This window comes from Dipodomys merriami, unplaced genomic scaffold (genome assembly GCF_024711535.1).
Source record: "Dipodomys merriami isolate MVZ:Mamm:240054 unplaced genomic scaffold, mDipMer1.0.p SCAF_2, whole genome shotgun sequence".
Classification (NCBI taxonomy): Eukaryota; Metazoa; Chordata; class Mammalia; order Rodentia; family Heteromyidae; genus Dipodomys; species Dipodomys merriami.
Window position 1 is genome coordinate 63,804,344 of NW_027203381.1, and position 21,275 is coordinate 63,825,618.

At 40.2% G+C, this 21,275-nt stretch overlaps 1 protein-coding gene across 1 annotated transcript; it reads right to left on the reverse strand.

The window, feature by feature from the left end:
* Positions 1–2,739: 2,739 nt before the first annotated feature.
* Positions 2,740–20,927, reverse strand: Cldn1 (claudin 1). The gene is made up of 4 exons (XM_070029826.1): positions 20,489–20,927; positions 9,505–9,669; positions 7,584–7,668; positions 2,740–5,356 (listed from the first exon to the last, which is right to left on the reverse strand). Exons 1-4 carry the CDS (start codon positions 20,709–20,711, stop codon positions 5,194–5,196), a joined length of 636 nt encoding a protein of 211 aa, XP_069885927.1. The 5' UTR covers positions 20,712–20,927; the 3' UTR covers positions 2,740–5,193.
* Positions 20,928–21,275: the final 348 nt, after the last annotated feature.

Genomic DNA, 21,275 nt, shown 5'->3' on the forward strand with positions numbered 1-21,275 from the left:
CTCTTCAAGTCTCCATTAGAGTTGATTTGCTTTGTTGCGGTTGTTTTTCTGCTTTTTCTTTGCTTTACTACTCTCATGGCTCAGTTTTCTAAGAGCATTATGTGGATTTAAGGCTGCAAGTTCTTTGGGGACATGTGTCCACCTGCAGTCACTGGCTTTCTAATGAAGACTCTCAATTCGACCACTCAAAATGTGGCTTCTCTGTATCTTGTGATTGAATTCCCATATCACATTATCTGGTTGAGATCACATTGTTTGTTACACAGAAGGCTATTCTTCAGAACAGTATTTGTTTTTTGTTAAAGGCTACTGCTGGGTGTAAGTTAAAAATAGAGAATTTCAGGAAAGAAAATTTTTGTACCAAGCAAATATGAGGGAAATAACCTTCTTTAGACCACCTCCCTTTAATCCTCAACATCAATTGGATACCCAGATCCCATGACAATAAAGTGCAATGATAGTATGCAAGAAAGCAACACAATATTACAATCAATATAAACCATTGCAGCCTACACATGAGTTCAGTCAGCCACATTTGGGGCACAATTATTCTTCAGAGATTTATCCTTAGCACTGATATAGTGCAATGGTTCGCCATCCAAGCTATACGTTGAGATCCTTGAAAGAGTTCAAACTCGGTCTTTACCTCAAAAGTTCTGATAGTACTGACTTGCAGAAGATGTCTGGAATTACCAAATTTCAACCCGTATTTGTAACACATGCCTGTGATCCCAACCACCCAGGAGAATATGAGGAAAGATAATAAAAACCTATATCAAATATGTAAAATAAAAACAAACGGTCTGAGGGAACATCTCAAATGGAAGAACCACTTGCCCAACAGGAGTAAGAACCTGAGTTAAATTCTTAGTACTGAAGTTCCAAAAGCTCCCAGGTTATGGCCCCTTGCTATTTGAGAAAGGAAGTACTTTATGAAGCTCCTAAGTCCTATGTTTCAACAGAGGGGTAACTGTGAGTTGGGCTCTCCATGACTCACATAGGGCTGATTGGTGAGCTACCATCACTGAATTTCAAGTTCCTTTCTTTTCTCACTTAACCAAAAAACTGCTCAATTCATTTCATGTCCTTTATAGTCTGTCTGCTTTGAATCAAACAGCCAATGGAAGGCCTTCAGTAAATATCAATTTAATGAATTTGTACTTAGTTTTCAAATCCCAATATTGTCTGTTTGGAAAATCAGTCCGTGGAAGTTGAGAATGTAAAATCATGAGATTTGCTGAAGTTTGGCATTGACAGTGTCTTATTACCAAGTTTTAGGACCCAACAAGCGATGTCCCCCACCACGATCACTTTTCCCCCTCTTAAGCATAATAAGTATTAGCTTTTGAACTCATGTTCACTGTTACTGTAACACTACACCACACCTCCAGCCTTCATTTCTGTCAGTCAATTTGAGATAAGGGCTTGTTTTCTTGTCCAGGTGCACATCTGAGAAACCTTCATCTATGTTCATAAGGGTTTCGGGTAGCTAGGGTAACAGGCCCATGCCACTGCGTCCAGCTCTAAGACTTCAACAATCTTAGCCCTTTAAGAAGCTAGAATTGCTGGTCTCAGTCATATTAGCACTCCTCTCTTACTATAACTTTCCATCTTTTATTAGAGTTTCTATGGTACCAGCTAAAGGAAGAGACTTTTTTTTAGAGAAATCTGATGTAAATACTGTTGAAGATATGAAAGTGGAAATCATTCACCTGAGGGAAACCCACAACTAGATTCTACTAGGATTATTGGCATGGTAAATTATGTGGAAACATTCTCAGGATGTAGACAGAGCTAAGAGAAGGAGGGGAAATGTCACAGCTGAACAATGGTACTCAGACAGGAATGACCTCACACAGGGTGGGTGGCTACACGCCAGCTTTTCTTCCAGCTCATGTTAAGAGCAGCTACAGATACTACTTCTTCAAACGTCATAGACCCGGACCTTACTCTTACAGATTTAAATTTTGTATAAACAGAGGTCAAATTTTGATGAATTTGTTTAAGAGGAATTCAGAATGGACAGGAAATGATCCTGGTCTCTCACCCATCATACTAATGCCTGAGAACCACAGCAGAGCCGCAATCTCACACCTGTTTTGTCTTATTAATATGAAAATTGCTCAGGGAGTGGCCTCATTTAAAGAATTCCCAGTTATTGATACATTAAGATAATGAGCGAATGCATTTCATCACTGGCTTTCTTAAGAGGTAGTTTTGAAAATAACCTTTACACAAACAATAATGGATTTCTAGGAGGTTTTCTTTTTAGTTCTTTAGTCATTGTAGCTCACGCCTGTAGTCCTACATACTAGGGAGGCTGAGATCAGCAAATTGAGTTTCAAAGCCAGTGCCAGCAGGAAAGCTCGTGAAATTCTTATGTCCAATTAGCCAGCAAGAAAGTTAAAGCTATGGCTCAAGTGGTAGAGTACCAGGCATAAGCAAAAAAGTTAAGGGACAGTACCTAGACCCTGAGTTCAAGCTCTGGTACCTGCACATACACACACAAAATCAAGTAATTGTTCGTGTCTTCTTGTATCTCCTCTATCCCAGCCTAGAAAGGGGCCAAAATGAACAGAGATGGGACACTGCAGTGAGTGGAGCCAGGCAGATATTTGGTGGATGGCCCACAGGCATCACACATTCGCCAGAGATACATAGTGAACCAGATATTAACTCAAGCTACCTCCTCATGCAAGCACAGTGATGACATAAGTGAATAGAAAAGACATAAGGATCTTTTTTAATTAAAAAAACATTTATTGTAAAAGAGTAATGCTTTATACAAATCCCCATTACAAACCCCCGAAAATCAAGTGGATTGTTTCTGGTGTGATAGCAGGGTATAAAAATATCAAAACTGAATAAGTTCTTACATAAAAAAAATTCTGATGAATCATTTTTGGACTACAGATTATTTTGTGAATGGGAACACTTCTCTATATCATTTACATGAGCATGTCATTAGGTTCTGTGAATGCAGTAAAGGCTTTTTAAATGTTAACTCCTAGAATCATAGACAGATTTGAGGTTACTAGGTCTAAGTTCTCGTCAGACTCAATCCTTTGACTAACTCATTCCATTCTGTTTTATCATCAAGTACAATTCCCAATCTGTTGTAGCAATACTAGCTACTATCTGATAACAAAGAATCTGGAAGGTAACATTAACAAATAGCACCTAGATCCTCTTGTAAGATATAATTCAAAAAAGTCTCCCATAGTCTTTATTGGCTTTGCCAACACTTATATTTCTTTCCCCATTACATCTGCTTAGCCACAAAAGCCCTCAGTCCATATTGATTGAAGAAACTAAAACTGCCTTAGAATCCATTGTGTTCAGTGAGATGAATTTTCCCAGGATCTAGGCCTACAGAGGACAGTGCTAAATGTAGGAGGGGGAAATCATGGCTGGTTGAACAATGGCAGTCAGATACCAATGCACTTACACAGAGGTGGGCCTCTGCTTGCTATGGTGTACAGACCAGCTTTCCCTTGGGTTCTTATTAGGAGCACTTCATCATTTGAGAGATTAATCAAGGCAAGAAGCTCATTTGTCCACACGTCTCTCTTTATCATTGAAAAGTAGCTCCAAATTCTATGTACTCAAATACCTTCTTTTCTCCCTTGGTATATAACCATGTTATACTTCACCAAACTACATTTACACGTATTCTCTCTCACTGAATCCCAGTGACAGCTCTGTGGTGCAGATGGGTCAGGAATTACAAACTCTTTGCATAGATGAGGCAATAAATTTAGGGCAGCCAAATGCCTTGCTTAAACTCAGTAATTGATAGCACCAAGATTCAAAGCCAACAACTTCAAATAACAAAGCCAACGCCCTTTTCATTATATTATTTAGTTCAGGAGAAGGAGCCTTTACTACAGCTTGGAAAAGTGACAACCCTTGCTAGAATGGAACAGGGCACCATCATCACTGAAAGAAAGGAAGTTGACCTGGAGATAAAGGAAGATACAAAAAACAAGGTGTGTGGTTTCATTCTGTGACTTCAAAACTTCCCATTGAGCACAGAAAAACACTACTTAGGCATATTTCATGTTCAAAGTATGAGAGTCATATCAACTAATTAATACTCACATTACCCTTACCAGCTGGTTAAGTGTAATTATTTCAATTTGGCAGATGGGAAAAGAGGTATAAAGATTAAATGACTTGCTCACAGCTCCAGAGAGAATATTTGTCACCAGATTATTGCTCCAGCCAGTCTAGCCCTTTGTTCAGATAAACAGACCACACCCCTCTGGGAAGAAGTAAACCACATGGTAATTACATATGGAAAACTGCAGCTGAGGAGCAAGACAAAGGTAGATTGTGGGATACAGAGATGTGAATAACTACCTTAATTATTTTTTAATCACTAAAACTGTGTTATACCACCAGGATGGGCTACTTTATGAAACAAATATTTTCATAGCAAACAAGAGTATTAGGGGTCAGAGTACAAGGAGCATGTAAGAATGTAAATAAGTAAATAGGAAAACATTTGGTCATGCAGAAGTTTGCTCCACAGCTCTGGTCTGTAAGATTTGTCATTGGGTTTAAGGTATTCAAATGGGGTATGCGATGCATTATCAGGAGCAAAAGAACAATCATTAAAAAATAAGGTCCAGATGAAACAACTGCTATGGGTTCAGGGTAAAAATGAATCTTAAACACATATGAAAGGGTACACATAAAGAATAGAAAGAATCCATTCTTGGTAAAGTTGTTTGGTCTGATTAACGTAGTAAGTGATATATGACTTATTATATATGTATATAGCAAGGAGAAAGGATAGGATGCCAGTAGAGTCCTTATTTAAACAATTGAGAATGATATCTACTTTTCTATGTTAGAGAGACTTTTAAGTATGCTAATACCAACATATAGAGAGTATGAGGATTTTCCTACCTAATTTCATAGGAAAATGCCAATATACATATCTGTACATATTTAAGGGACACCCTTCCCCTCTTTGAGTGGGATCACTCACTGGGAAGCAGCCATACAAACGGCTGTATTGAAGAAAGAGGTTAGAGTACAACCAAGGCATCTCTAGCAATGGGCATTTATAAAAATATCCTTTCTTTTGTAATACCACAGTCAAAAGTCTAAGATGTTAATGTCAGTGACAGTATTTCAATGTTCATTTTCGTGTTTATCCAACAGGATTGTCTCCTCTCGCCACCATTACACGTAGTCTTTCCCACTAGAAGGTGCAGCTTTGGGATAAGGCCGAGGTGTTGGGTAAGAGGTTGTTTTACGAGGACAGGAGCAGCAAAGTAGGCCACCTCCCAGGAGGCAAAGAGAGGCAGCAGCCCAACCAGTGAAGAGAGCCTGGCCAAATTCATACCTACAAGACAAGACAAATCATTGCTGGTCAGTGAATTGCTGGTGACTTTCCTAATAGACTTAAGGAAGCACGTCGATATCCATGATCTTTTCTCTATTGAAAGTGATCCCTATGATTTTTTACATAAGTATTTTATGGTTCATGAACATATAAACACAAAACTGTTTACACTGAAATTATTGGCAATGCCTTAGTTTATCAAGCAATATGGCATTGAATACCAGCTTAATTACTTAATTATTGCCAACCACTTTTCCACATAAAGGAGCTTTAAAGTATTTTATATATTATAATGTGGGCATTGGACCATAGTTTCCATTAAGCAGCAACCATATGCTGCAGTGTGGTGAAGATTATTGAAGTGTTCTTTTTTTTTTTTTTTTTAAGAGACAGCCTGTTGGTCTTTAAATTAACACAGACTGGCCTCCATGTTGTGATCATTCTGCCTCAGTCTTCTGAGTGTAAAATTACAAAAGTACGCTGCCACACCCTACTTAGACTTCGTGTGTGTGTGTGTGTGTGTGTGTGTGTGTGTGTGTGTGTGTGTGTGTGTGTGTGTGTGCTGGTTCTGGGGCTTGAACTATGGGTCTGGGCATTGTCCCTGAGCTTTTCTGTGCTTAAGGTTAGCTCTCTATTCACAGCTCCACTTCTTACCAGAAGGTCTCACAGACCTTCCTGCCCAGGCTAGCTTCAAACAGTGATCCTCAAATCTCAGCTTCCTAAGTAGCCAGAATTACAAGCATGACCACTGGTGCCTGGCTCCATTTAGACTTTTTAATAGTTGAGCTAAGGTACCTACATAAATTAAAACCCCAAATTTATATTTTATTCAAAAGAAAAGTCTACTGAGCAGCCCAGGGTGCTTTCTAGATTGAGTTTATTCAGGTGTATATAGATTCTTGTGTTGAGCTGTCTTGTCACTAATTGTGGAAAATAGGAAGCAAGAATGGTGGTTTTGAAGTTATAAGATGTGAGTTTGAATCCTAAGGCAAACTCAGCTGCTACAATTCTGAAATAGCAAATTTACCTCTTATTCATGGTTCTTTTATAATAATCCCACCTGCTTCTCTGGACTGCATTCAAGATCAAATGCAATAATATGTAACAAGTGAATACTCCCTAGTAATAAATAATTGCTCTCACATGCACTGCAGGGATTATTACTCTGATTAAATATTGGCCTATTGACCTCCAGGAGTTTCTGTCCATGTATCATAAATGGGATGGGCTCCAACACTATCAGTGTTGTCTGTGTTTTCTGTCCGTGGGTGATTATATAAAAAGCAGCACATCTTATCTCTGCCAACACTGAGATTTTCATTACTCGTCCTAGTACTTACAAACAATAATTACATCTTAACATCTTGATGGTGAATGTAGTTATTAAGATTTAAAGATGTAAGAGCACCGAGACACTAAGCGCTGTCCTTGATCAAAGGCATTGTGACATGACAGCAAAACAAAACTAGCTCTTTAACTTGCACAACTGGCAGTGTTAAGAAAGATGACCTTTGTAAATTCAGTCTTATGGTTGAAATAGAACACAAAATTTCCAGGTGGTTAGTTGATAGTAGGAAAAACACATCATGGCTTTACATGGAGAAATTAATTATTGGGAATTAACTGCTGTATGTTTGCTACCATGACAGTACTTTTTTCTTTAATCAATCATAAACTTCTCACTGAGGGACAAAACAATCATAATCACAATATACTTCAAAATGAAAATGTCAAATATATAAACATTTATCCTTTCTATTGGTAATTGGATAGGGCCTGGGGAATGTCCTTTAGCTTTCTCACTCAAAGTTCTACCACTTGAGTTAATTGGAGATAAGAGTCTCACAGAGTTTCCTGCCCTGGCTGGCTTTGAACTGTTACACTCAAATCTAAACCTCCTGAGTGGCTAAGATTACAAGAATGAGCCACTGACATCTGGCTTATATCATTATTTTTGTTACTATTTGGGGGTAAGAAAAAAAGTATACAGATTAGAAGTTTTCTACTTTGAAGTACTTTTTTTCCCCATCAATTCAGGTTGTTAACTCAATTATCAAACTCATTTTAACATGAGTCACAGGTCATTTAAGTTGTTTGCAAGTCTGACATAAACTTCTATACAACTCTTGAAGTCAATCTGAAAAAACATGGCAGTAACAGAGCTCTGCTGAAACATAAAAAGGGTATTTTCTCAGAGTACAGCTATGTTATGCATGAATAGCATTACCTGGCATTGACGGGAGTCATAGGGTCATAGAATTCTTGAACAATCCTATTGCCATACCATGCTGTGGCAACTAAAATCACCAGACCTACAGAAATGCCAAACAAAAGACTGTTAATCACCATTGAGCATAAATTCACAGTATTGTTATAAGAATTCAATCTCATCGGGAGTTCTGACATTTTTACTTTAGTATTATGAAAATAAACTTGATTTAACTATGAGCTATTCTAAATTTTCTGTTAAGATAGATAAAAATACTAGGTCAGAGTTAGGCATATTTATCTTATTCATGACATCTTTTTTATTTATACTTCAAGATCACTGACACAAATAATATTAGCATTCAATTTACTCAAGATCTTCTTCAAAAATATGCCAGTACTGTAGATTAATGTATTAAACCACTTCTAATAAAACCATTGTTTTCCTGAATACAGAGTCGTTCACAGAAACTGAGATGACAACCCTTAGACATTCTTTTCTCTTCAACTTTTTCCAACTCAAAATTTACATTTCTTCTAGATGAAAAGCAAAATAATCGACTAAATATCAGAGAGATTAGCACTTGTCTCGGAATGGGCCAGAACACCCCAGTTCCTCCTACAACAGAGTGCAAGGAAACTAAGCTAATTTCCCCATAGCATTTTGAGTTTGGGAATATCAGGGGAATCAGTCAGAATTACCGATCCTGTCAGCTAGAGATAATACAAAATAACCACATATTTTCTTATCCAAAGGCATATGGTCAAAAGATGCACACTTTGCAGGAGGAGCAATACAGTGTGAGAGTTTTATTGTTCAAATAATAAATAATATTCTTGAAAAGTATTAGTGGAGAGGGTGACTTACCACAAAAATTATAACTGTGTGAGACAAGGCATATATTATTTAGTTTAGTCATTGTAGAATGTACATATATATGCTTCAAAATATCATGTTATGAATGGCAAATACATACAAATTTGCAAATCATTTGTACATAAGCTAAATAATTGTATATACGTGTGTGTGTGTGTGTGTGTGTGTGTGTGTGTGTGTGTGTGTGTGTGTGTATGCGTGTGTGGGGAGCTACTGGTACTTGGGCTTGAACTCAGCCTGGGCACTGTCCCTTTTTTTACTAAAGGCTGGTGCTCTACAACTTGAGCCAGAGCTCTAATATAGTTCAATATAGTTAGATTATTTTCCATGTGACTTCCCCTCCCCTCAAAAATCTGGTTCAGTCCAATTACCTTTAGTAGTTAAGCATAAATACCACCCTTTTGCCTGATGAGATAGACCACATCTAGGCTCTTGAACTTGCAACTTGTGTTCCTGAGATAGTCACAGAAATTGAAGGGGGAGGGATCTATCACAGAAGGGAGTTAAAAGGATGCAAGCAAAGTCAGAACACTGCAGTGAATTTATTCAGAGCTACTGATGTAAGGCTGCATTGTTGGGAATAACTGAAAAGTAAACTCTCATGTATAGCCCTAACCTGATCTGTGAGTCCATGTGTCAAATTTTCATCTGATTCTTGTTGAGAATATGAAAGCCAACTGACCAAAGTGTCTGTATCTGCAGATTTTCAAAGTATTAAAATAGTGAAGCACCAGTGGCTGATACCTATAATCCTAGCTACTCAGGAGGATGAGAGCTGAAGATCATGACTTGGAGCCAGCCCAGGCAAGAAAGTCTATGAGACTCATATCCAATTAACCAACAAAAAGCTGTGGAAGAAGAGCTGGGGCTCAAGCTTTAGCCTTGGGCGTAAAAGCTCAGGGAGAGCTCCCAGGCCCCAAGTTCAAGCCCTAGAACTGTTACAATGATTTTTTGAAGTAAATACAAGTGCAATCAACCTAACATAACCCAAGGAAACTGGAACTAGGTATGAAACCTTACTTAGAAAAGGTGAGAAAGGATAAATGGGAAGTCAGATTCTTACCTGCTAAGAGAAATATCATGCCCCCGAAGACAGCCATCCGCATTTTCTGCACCTCATCATCTTCCAGGCATTTCATGCACTTCATACCAACAGTGGACACAAAGATTGCTATCAGCCCCAGCAGGATGCCCACCACCATCAAAGCACGGGTGGCTTGCAAGGTGCCTGATGGAAAACATTTTACCACATGTGAAAATCATGTCAAGGCCAACAACAAGAGAAAGGAGATAGAAAATCAAGTGTACTGCAGGGAAGAGAGAAAATTAACTAGAAGTCAGGAGATCTCATTTCGAGTGACATTCCTGCTGTCATCCAACCTTGTATCTCCAGAAAAGAAAAAAAAAACACAAAACAACCCCAAACAAGGCAGATGATGGGAAAAATACCCTCTAGCCCTAACAGTTTATTAAGTTACAACTGACTAAAAGATAATTCATGGTCTATTAACTAGGGTTTGCTGAACTGATGCATATTTAATCCCTCAGTACAATGTTGATTCTGAAATAACAATCACACATGTTATTCTTGATGTTTACCATTAGTAATTAAAGTGGCTCATATGTACCTTCAATACTAGTCACCACCTTGACAGTGTAATCATCAAATTTCAGAAAAGCCAGGTGAATTTAACATATCATGAGTTCTTCTTGAGATTATCAAGGCTGGAGAAGCAAGATTTGTATCTCCAATGACTGAAAGGATGGGGTGGGAATGAGGTAATAAAAGTATTTTCTTAAAAGCAAATATACATCTTCGAGAAATTCACTTGGAGAGCTACACTCATCACTTCTTAAAACTGCCTTAGCAGTTATGTTGTAAAGTGTCAAACACTATGTCCAATGTTGTATTTCTCAAGTTTCTACTCATTTTCTAATTTCCTATTATTATCCTTGGTGTACTAGGTTATAATCAGACAGGATCAGATTTGAGGAATTTACACTAATATGTTTCTCAAAGACTAATCAAGTGGCATAAAGGTTGCCACTAGTCTGGTTAGATTTTTATCTAAATTATTCATTTCTTTGCTCCTTCAACTAAAGGTCACTATCTCATGGACAACATTTATATGTGGCAAGTAATTTGTACATGTAAAAATTATTAACAATGTAACAAACTATGGGATCTTGGGTAAATTAGCAGGCACACCATATTTCTATTATAAAAAATATTAATAATGCTACCACTGTCCAGGGAGTTAGAACAATTGATTCTTTGCTGAGCTTCAAAAGTAATTGAGATGGTAGAAAAGTTTTATATCCCAATGTCTAATTTGTACCCCAGTTTTAGTCTTTATATCTTCAGGGTTAAGAAGTTAGCTTACCAAGCATAATTAAAACTAAATACTTCTACAATTCATTATTTTTTGTGTGCTAAAACTCAGGCCCTTATACTCCTACTACTCTTATCATTCAAGGCTAGCCTCTACCATTCAAGCTACACCTCCACTTGGGCTTTTGTTCATTAGTTGGAGATAAGAGTTTCATGGACTTTCCTGCCTGAGCTCACAGACATTCCTATGTGGGTTGTTTTCAAGCTGGGGTTCTCAGATCTCATCTTCCTGAGTAGCTAAGATTATTATAGTGTGAACCACAGGTACCTGACAACATAATTAAGTTAGATATTTTTATTTTTGTTATCACCAGATATTTTTTGGAGGGGGGGTCTGGTCATGGGCCTGAACTCTGGGCTGGGCGCTGTCCCTCAGCTCTTCAGCTCAAGGCTAGCGCTCTACCACTTGCGCCACAGCACCACTTCTGGCTTTTTTTTTTTTTTGCTTATGTGGTGCTGAGGAATCAAACTCAGGGCCTCATGCATGCAAGGCAAGCGCTCTACCACTGAGTCACCTTCCCAGCCCCCACCAGATATTCTATAAAAGCAAGCTCATCTCCTTCTAAGAAGTATCAAATATGGTTTTTTTTTAAGTATTTGAGTGACAGTTTTTGGAAACCAAAGTAAAATCCAGACTTTATTTCATTAAAATAGACCTGCCTCATGAAAATACTTGCAAACCTGGGTGTGTGCATATCTGCACATCCACACCTTCACTCATCTCCAGATTCCAGACTAGTACAGAAACTATGGAATCAAAGCATGGGTTCCACAGACCACATATTTACCAGTAACTGAAGCTGCTTACATGATTATTATACTGTATTGGGATATGAAGGGGAAAGTACCAAGAACTTCCTAAAGTATGAACCCCCTATTGCATTTTTTGTTCTTTTTTATTGTAAAAATACTGTACAGAGGGGTTACAGTTACATGAGCAAGGTAATGAGTACATTTCTTATTGAGCATTGTTGCTTCCTCCCTTCCCTCCCACCTCCACAGCTACCCCTCCCCCATTCCACCCCCTACCAAAGTGGTAAAGTTCATTTTCTTTTTTTGGGGGGGATCCAGTCATGGGGCCTGAACTCTGGGCCTCGACGCTCTCCCTCAGCTCTTCAGTTCAAGGCTAGCGCTCTACCACTTGAACCACAGTGCCACTTCCGGCTTTTTGCTTTTTGCTTATGGGGTGCTGAGGAATCGAACCCAGGGCCTCATGCATGCAAGGCAAGTGCTCTACCACTGAGCCACCTTCCCAGCCCGTAAAGTTCATTTTCAACATAGTGTTTTTGTACATTTCATTGTTACAATGAGTCAACCTGTATCCTTATTTAAGGATTTTGTTTGGAAGGGAAAAAACAAAATCCTATTGCATTTAACAGCAGATTTTACAAAGACTATTTACTTTGAAGAAAAAATGAAATAAATTCTTTTTTTTCTTTTCTTTCTTTTTTTTTTTTTTTTTTTTTTTTTTGTCAGTCGTGGGGCTTAAACTCTGGCTTGGGAGCTGTCCCTCAGCTCTTCAGCTCAAGGTGAGCACTCTACCACAGCACCACTTCCAGTTTTCTAGTGGTTTAAGAGTCCCATGGACTTTCCTGCCCTGGCTGGCTTTAAACCACAATCCTCAGATCTCAGCCTCCTGAGCAGCTAGGATTACAGCCATGAGCCACCAGTGCCCAGTGAAATAATTAGATTCTTAACCAGATTTCAGATTGGGTGATACTATTTCACTTGGAAGGAAAGCACTTCAGGTAAGTGTTGGAAGTAATAAAGATGATCCATTCTTGTGCCTGCCTACAGGGTAGGTCAACTACTCCTGCCAGTTTGCCAAGATCTAGCTTTATTTTATAACAACTAGTTTTATTTACAACACTGGGGAGAAGGCTCACACTTCCGGGCAACCTGGAAGAGCTGATTATGCTACAGGAGCTGATTATGCTACAGGAGTATGATAAGATATGGGAACTGAAATGAAGCTCAACAAGGTAGGCAGAAGAAATACATAATGCAAAGCTTTGTGAGTCAGTGTATGGAATTTAAAGTCTTTTCTAGGCATAAGTCCTTGGAGGATCTTGAAGTGGTGTGACATTTCTTATACACTCACTAGAGAGATAATGTAATTAGAAAATACTTTTTTCTCAGGGGTGACATTGATCAAGAGTCATTGTATTCATAGAATACATTATTGGATGGCAACTCCTTTGTATAAATACTGAACAATAATAACAAGGAAAGCCGGGCGCCGGTGGCTCACGCCTGTAATCCTAGCTACTCAGGAGGCTGAGATCTGAGGATCGAGGTTCAAAGCCAGCCAGGGCAGGAAAGTCCGTGAGACTCTTATCTCCAACTAACCACTAGAAAAATGGAAGTGGTGTGTGGCTCAAGTGGTAGAGCGCTCGCCTTGAGCTGAAGAGCGCAGGGACAAAACCCAGGCCCAGAGTTCAAGCCCCATGACCGACAAAAAATAAATAAATAAATAAAAATAAGGAACTACTCTTTCTCTAGTAGGCCTTAAATATTCACAGGCTGTTACATATCACAGGCAACTCCACTTCATTTTAGCATAAATACTGTTTTTCCAGCCCTCTATTAATGCTTATTGGTGCCTTCTGTGATCTTTTTCCAAGGTTTCCACTGGGCTCCAGTTGCAGGGCCCCAGAATTGACCTAGCTTATATAATGTGATTGTGTTGGTCTGTTCATCAGGTATAAATGGCAGGCTATTCACCCAGCAAGTCTGAGAGCTCAGCTCAGGGTATCCTTTACAAGGAGTCAACTGAGCATCAGTCTCCTGAGTCAGGCTTGTATAAACCCTCTGATCTCCTGGCACACAGAGCACAGAGCACACAGATATAAACTACCTCAGCCTCCATCTACACCCACCTAGAAGAATGGAATATTCACAATTTTAATCTCTCTCTCCTCCTCCTGCCTCTCTTTCTTTCTCATTGGCTTCAACTTAGGGCCTCTAATGCTTACGTGGCTTTTCACTCAAAGCTGATGTCTTACCACTGCAACCACACTTCTGCTTTTTTGCTGGTAATTGAAAATAAGAGTCTTGTGGATTTTTCTGCTCTGGCTAACATCGAACTGCAATCCTCAGATCTCTGCCTCCTGAATAGTCACTAGTGAACTGTAATTGTCCGGCTTGTTTTGCCTTTTTGTAAGAAAATACCTGTGTTTTATTCCATGGTTATTTTGGCTACTTCTTTTGCAGTGTTTAAGGAGGATGGATTGTTCCATGCTTACTAATTACCCTACCTTGTTTCATTTTCCTGTAGATTAAATCATGTTATAGGTCTAATACATAAAATGTAATGGAGAAAATGAATAAAAACATACTTAGGAATCACAAAACCATAGATATCAAGGGACTTACTTAGGTTTCACTTTAAAAACTGTGAACAGTAGTAGAATAAGAATATTGGTTTAAAAAGCGACATTTTTCATTAATAACCTGGCAGCTATTGGCTTAGGGAATTTCTCTGTCTTTCACAATGTTATGCTGACATCAAACTCAAATTCTCACCTTTAATTCATTGGAAACTTTGGGTGAATTCTAATTATAATCATATGTGGAGAAAAATGTAAAAATAATGCTTACATGTACCCCTACCACAGGCAAAAGGATTGAGAACCCTAATGACTTGGAAGTGTAATTTGCTGAGCACATGTAATATCAGATTACAAGCCAAAGTAAGCAACTATTGTGTTATAAGTTATGAGGGTTTTATGTGACGATTGAATCTAAATTACAGTTTTAAGCTGGAGGCAGATGAATTCTTTCAAATTAAGGTCGTGTAGAATTTTTTCAAGCCAGAAGTCTACAAGCTGCAATTGTGACCTGGTGGATGACTTGAGTCAGGTATTTGTTAGTATTTCTGGGGACATGTGGCGCAAACCTGTACTACTAGCTACTCAGGAGGCTGAGACTTGAGGATCATGATTTGAACCCAGTCTCAATAAGGAAGCCTTTGAGACTCTTTTCTCCAACTAACCAACAAAAAGCTATAAGTGGAGGTGTGACTCAAATGGTAAAGCATTACCTTTGAGTAGATAAAGCCCAAGAGCACAAAGCTCTGATTTCAAGTCTCAAGACAGGCACACAGACACAGAAACAGACACAGACAGACAGACAGACACACACACACACACACACACACACACACACACACATACACACACTAGTTAAGTTCAGTACCTGACAAGTCATGTGGATTGTCCAACCTATATTCAATGGTTGTTAAAAGAGAAACATCTTTATCCTTCAAAAATGGTAATAAGATAGTATATAAAATATACTTTCCTTTATTTAACTCAATCTTTGAAATAGCACCAATAAACACTTCTTCAGAGAGCCTAAGGATGCTAAAATCTTGCCACATAAAACTAGATCTCCATTACCAAACAAGGAACTCTTGTTCTAGAGACAGACAGAGAGAGAGAGAGAGAGAGAGAGAGAGAGAGAGAGAGAGAGAGAGAGAGAGAGAATTCATCCTTTTTGCTTAATTTATCTTTTAATCAAATACAATGAATGAGATGACAGTGGCAGAGGAGAGAACTTCAGAAAGATGTTTGAACACGATATAGAATACTATTTGGCCCAGAGAGATATGGCTTTGGCTTTTAACTTTGAAGCTCTCTAATTGAATCTAATCTAATAGCAAATGCATTTCTTCTCAGACTCCTTAAATTTGCAGACAACTAAAGTTGTCTGTGGAGAATCTGGTTGGCATACATTAAAAAAAAAAAGTTACACTATTGTTTCTCAGCATTATTCAGCAGTAAACAGAGAAGGCGGTCTTTTAATTACACTCAGCCAGACTGATAATCTGGAGTTTAAAAGACCCCCTGAGGAGTTCTCACCACTTTCAACCTGAAAGTATAATTAAAAAAATACTTACAAAGATCTCTACTTATAAGACAAGAAATGAGTTCGGCAGTTCTGCTCTACTACAGTGATGTTGATCAACATAAGTGTAGAAAGGCAAGCATAGACAAGTACATAGAGTTTCCCCCCCCCCCAAGTTTTAATCACTTGCTACACAAGAAATAGACTGCTGTGGATACTTGACATTGTTTTTGCTACTTACTAACCATATTCTTACCCTATTTGTATTTATATCATAAACAAAACCCATTTCAATTACACCACCACCCTTACTCAGTCCTCCTTTGCATCAGTACTTGCTACTAGGTATTAGGTGGTTCAAAGGGCTGCCCAGAGGTGGCTAGAATGGAAACACTCTTCTGTCTCTGTGATTAAATAAGCTTATCACAGATGGCCATAGAACTATGCTTCTGTGGATTCTTTGCTTTGTATGTCTTTCACTTCTGCTAATGTTCAAGTTTCACCGAAGTTGCCATTGTTTGCATTTCCATTTTACTTTTGCATGAGCTGGTATCTACTAAACGTGATGTGTGAGCATAAGCAGAGGCCTGAATCAGGGATCAAAGTGGTCTAGGACGAGGAAGGTCTAAGAAGTCCTGCCATCCTCCTTTTGTGTCTAAAGAAACTGTCTCGTGACTGCAGTTGTGCCTCTGTATTACTCAATATCGCTTACTCATGGCTCTAATCAAGGAAATCTAAGCCATTCCATTGATATCTCCCTTTTGCTTAAGAGCAAAGCATGTTGACATGGGAAGGAACCTATGGAATGGAGTGAGAACAGGACCAAGCGCTTGTTTGTTGAATGAATCTTGGATTTCATCTGTTCCTCCTACACTGCCCTGATTTTGTAGGGGGGGGGGGGAGGAACTACCTGAGCCCTGGGAGATCAAGTGACTCATGATTATACAATCAGCTACTTAGTGCAGAACTAGGGGAATAACTGAGATCTTGTGATCTCAAGCCTGGACTGTGGCTTTACCTTCCACCCTTTCAAGAGTCAGAACCAATGCGGGAGACATCTGAACACAATGAACCTCTGAATGTTCTCCATCTAGCAGGCAGGGAGCAGTCTGCAGAAGGCTAAGTGGGCACTCCCCTTTCTGCCTCTGCTTCAAAGACATCCAAGTTGGTGATTTTGTTCCTCTGATTGAGCCTGACATCATGGTGAGCGGGCTGGGAAACCTCCTGACAACCAATACTCATTAAGCACACCTACACACATGTGGATTCATGCAGAGCCAGTTCAACAGGCCAGAGTGGCTCATAAACAAATTACAGAATCTCTGGGTTAAATGAGACTTAAAGAGAGTCTAGCCTAACCTCCCATTTGTCTGGTGCTTGGATCTTCCAACATTCTTACAAAATGCTTACTTACTCTCTGCTTGGATACCTCCCAACACGCAGACTCCCAGGACTGCTCAATCTTTAGAAAACTCTAGCTATTTAAAAAGTTAAACACAAAAGAAGCGATTAACTAAGCACAAAAACCAGGCCACTAACTTCCCCAAATGTTGGGAATCACATCAAACGAAGATAAGGTATATAGGCTAATGAACAAAAAATCAACTATAATTGTATCGGCCAGGTGAATAGATGAATCAAGAAAATTCTTCTCCAAGATGCTTTACTTATCAACTGATTGGTTGAATTAAAACTACGTTATACTACAACTTAGATAATAAAATCATCATCGCCATCATCGCCACCATCATCATCATCATTGCAAAAGAAAAAAGGAAACAAAAAAAGTATTGCAGTTGTATCTTTGTTTCATGCATTCTGCCTCTGAGCTGCAACATTCAGAAGTGTCAACAAACATCACAAGGGATGAAATGGAAATCAGGCCTACCATAGTAAAACCACAGTCCACCATGTAACATTTGTTACTGCTAAGACTGAACTACCTGAAGAGACCCCCCTCCCCAGCTCTATCTCACTTCTATTGTACACAGCAGCATATTCTGCAAACTGTGTAACCACACCAGGTTCCTTTAGATACTTTGTGAAGCTCACGATTTTTTTCCCATTGATACCAAAGACAGCAGGGAAACAAGAGAGTTTAATATGTGCCTTCAAAACACACAGGTGAATTCCTGCATCAGGAGCTATAGTGCTAAGTGGACTCTACTGGCAAGAGACAGCAAGCTATAATTTGAGGAAATGTGTAGCCAAGCTTTGCATCTAAAAGCATTCTGTGAAATGTAACCTTTTATGAGGCACACTATTTATGTATACACAACACAGTTAATCCTTTTCATCTCTAGGTGTCATAGAACTACACCAAAACCAGCCAATGAATCACCACCCCAGATCTCTTCATCAGGTGGGCGTGAGTGCCACTGCTCAGGTGGAGAAACAGAGACAGGTTTCCTGGGATCCATCCAAAGGCATCCAGTGAATCATTGCCCAGCTGAGAGAGAGAACCTGTGAGTCAAGGCTCTATGTTCTGGGAATTGGTTTGGAGAAAGAGGCCTCAACTCTATCTTGGATAAACTATGGTTTTAACCAAAACAGAAAGCAGAATCTACTCACAGTTAAAGCAAGCAAGAAAACAAACAAGAAATCTCCAAAATGTGTGTGTGTGTGTGTGTGTGTGTGTGTGTGTGTGTGTGTGTATTTAGTGCTCCCACCACAGTTTAAAAAGCTATAAGCACGACATTTAAGAAAGAATAAATTAAATTGTTTTAACCCAGTATCACATGTCAGAATAATTTGATTGATCATTTCCAGGATGAATCACTCTTCTAGTTGGTCACTTAAGGAAGTGAAATATATTAAGGTGAACAATTTTGCTTAGAAGAATAAAACTGATCCTTAAGGACTTCTCTGGAATTCCCCTGAGCAACTTCTCCACCTGCCAGTTGTACAAGGAGGTACTGAAAGAATTTTGTACCGTTTTCTTAAAAGTATTTCTCCTTCCATGAGGAGATTCGACCATCACTTCCTGTTTGTTCACTTTCATAGGGCAAGTCTATCCTAGGAGGATAATAATCAACAGAGAGTTACTAAACCTATAGTAATTTTGATATAAAGGAGTCCTGATGTGGGAGCCTGAAAAAAAGCTGCAATGACCCCTCACAAAACCATCTTGCACAATCATTAAATTCTCTAGGTATTGGAATTGATTAGGGAAAGGTTGACTATACCTGCACTGTAAGTTTCTTGCTAGGAGGAGTCAAGGAAAACAAGATGAAAGGGAGCAATGGCACTGGAAGTCTTTCGCACCAGAAGTCTGGAAACAAACTTTGCCAAAGCAAAGGCCCAGGTGCCTTTTTTTCATGGCAATTAAGACAGAACAGACACAAAGTACACCACAACTAGTATGATTTCTGCAGGAAGATGATCTAGTCACAAATCCTGTTTACCTTGATGAAAATTTCAGTGGTTTTTTCTAACAAGGCACCTAAAATGATTTATTTAAAATAAGGGGAAGATGTTGGGTGCTGGGGGGCTCTTGCCCTTAATCCTAGCTATTCATCAGACTGAGCATGTGGATCATAGTTCAAAGCCAGGGTAGATAAATCCTAGATACCTCTTATCTCTAATTAACCAGCCAAAAGCTAGAAATGGAGCTGTGACTCAAGTGGTAGAGCACCAGCCTTGAGCAAAAGAAAAAAAAGTCCAAGTAGAAACTGAAGCCCTGAATACTGGCACACAATAAAATAAAATACAGTTTTTTTAAAAAAAGATAAGGGGAAGGGAAAAGCCTTCCTATCACCCTTCTCTGTAACATCCAGAGAACTATTTCTTTCTGTGTAATCCTTTCCAACCTGACAATTGGGAGGTAACCATCCGTGAGACAGCAATTCCTTTGTCACAGTGGAGACCTGGAGAGGGCCCCTGTGTTCGCCCAGTGGTCAGGCCTTCCCCAGGTGACCTCGGCTGTCTCGGTAGGCCCCCTTGCTTCAATTTCCTTCCTGTCTCAGTAGGCCCCCTTGCTTCAATTTCCTTCCGTACCTTGGCCCTTCCCTGCATGTTATGTTACTCAGAACATTTCTACTTATCCTGCTTTCCACTGGCCACCAATCTGCTCTTTCTGAAATGCAGGTGCCCCTTGCTGAAGACCTTAAGTTCTAAAGCTGAACTTGTGGGAGGATCTTGTCTTCTTCAACAAGAACAACAACAAAAAAAAAAAATCCAAAGAATCAATCACACAAGTCAACTTCAGATGTGAGTAGAAAATACTTCGATGGGACAGAACCCATAAAAACCCAGTGTGTGGGTTTTTATTATTAAAAACCATGGTAAAGTTTCATTTATTTTTTAATCCTTGATAGTTGGGGATGAACCACTTTGTTTTGCACACTTGAAAAACTACCCAGATATATTACTACTACTTTTTTTTCTCTTTGCCAGAATTCTACCAATCCTAAAGTTATATACAGTCTTAGCATAACCAGAAGAGGCCCAAGAGGTTAAAATTTCAACTTGATTTTTACCTTTCCCATGTCCAGCCACCTTCATAGGAACGGAAGGTGAATGGATCTTTAGAGGGGCACCCTAAAAATGTGTCACTCAGGGATACAGAAGCCAGACAGAGTTTAGTGCTGGGCCTCAGGGCCTGTTCCTCTTCTAAATGGAGCACCTGAAATCGGATCCCCTTTTAAGACTTGGTAACCACGTAATCACAGATGAGGGCTTACAGGCGCGACTCCAGAGTCCCAAAACCAAGCAGAGGGACTCAAGGTCTCTAGGAGGCTGCTGTGGGATGGGGCTAGAGGGTCAGGGCAGAGAAAGGGGGCGGGAGGTGGGGGGGGGATGCACTCACTATTCAGATTCAGCAAGGAGTCGAAGACTTTGCACTGGATCTGCCCGGTACTCTGCGACACGCAGGCCATCCACAGCCCCTCGTACATGGCCTGGGCGGTCACGATGTTGTCGCCCGCATAGGAGTAAATCTTCCACTGAGGCAGGGCCGTGCTGACGATGGCTCCGATCCAGCCCAAAAAGGCTAGGATGAAACCCAAGAGCTGCAGCCCCGCGTTGGCCATGGCTCGCTCCGGGGACTCGTTGGCGCGTGCGCGCGCGCGCGGCGGGGCTGGCAGGTGCAGAAGGTGGAGAGTTGGCAGGTGCACGCCTGGAGCTCTCCGCAGCTCCGCGGGGCACGCGGCCACGTCAAGGAAGAGACCGTGTGCCGCCCCGCCGGAGAGGTTCCCCCTGGGTCCGGCTCGGAGTTTGTGTAGCGCCGGAGTCGGGATGCCCGAGAAGATGCCGCGGCGCCCAGGCTCAGAGACTGAGACGCTGGGGCGCTGGGGGCCCGGGATTTAAAGCAGCCCCGCCTCCCGCCCCGGCCGCGCGGCGCCCCCTGGTGGTTTCAGGTCGGCTGGACTTGCGCGCCCCGGGTAGCTCGACCTGGTTCAGCCTGCTTCTGTGTCCTCTCCTCTCCCATACATATTTCCTGCCTTACCACCTCCAACCCCCCCCCCACCCCCCGCCATTCGCTTCTCTTGGCTCTGTCCTCTTCTTCCCTTCAAGGTCATTCCAAGTCTCTCTGCAAGAGATCTCAGAGATTAGAGAACCTGTTTCGTACAAACTCATCCAGCACTTCAGTAGCA

Coding starts and splice junctions, on each gene's coding strand:
- Cldn1 (XM_070029826.1), bottom strand. CDS start 20,711: ATGGCCAACGCGGGGCTGCAGCTCTTGGGTTTCATCCTAGCCTTTTTG. Junction 7,669..9,504: donor CATGATATTTCTCTTAGCAG/GTAAGAATCTGA, acceptor GCATTTCTGTAG/GTCTGGTGATTTTAGTTGCC. Junction 5,357..7,583: donor ATGACTCCCGTCAATGCCAG/GTAATGCTATTC, acceptor CTTGTCTTGTAG/GTATGAATTTGGCCAGGCTC.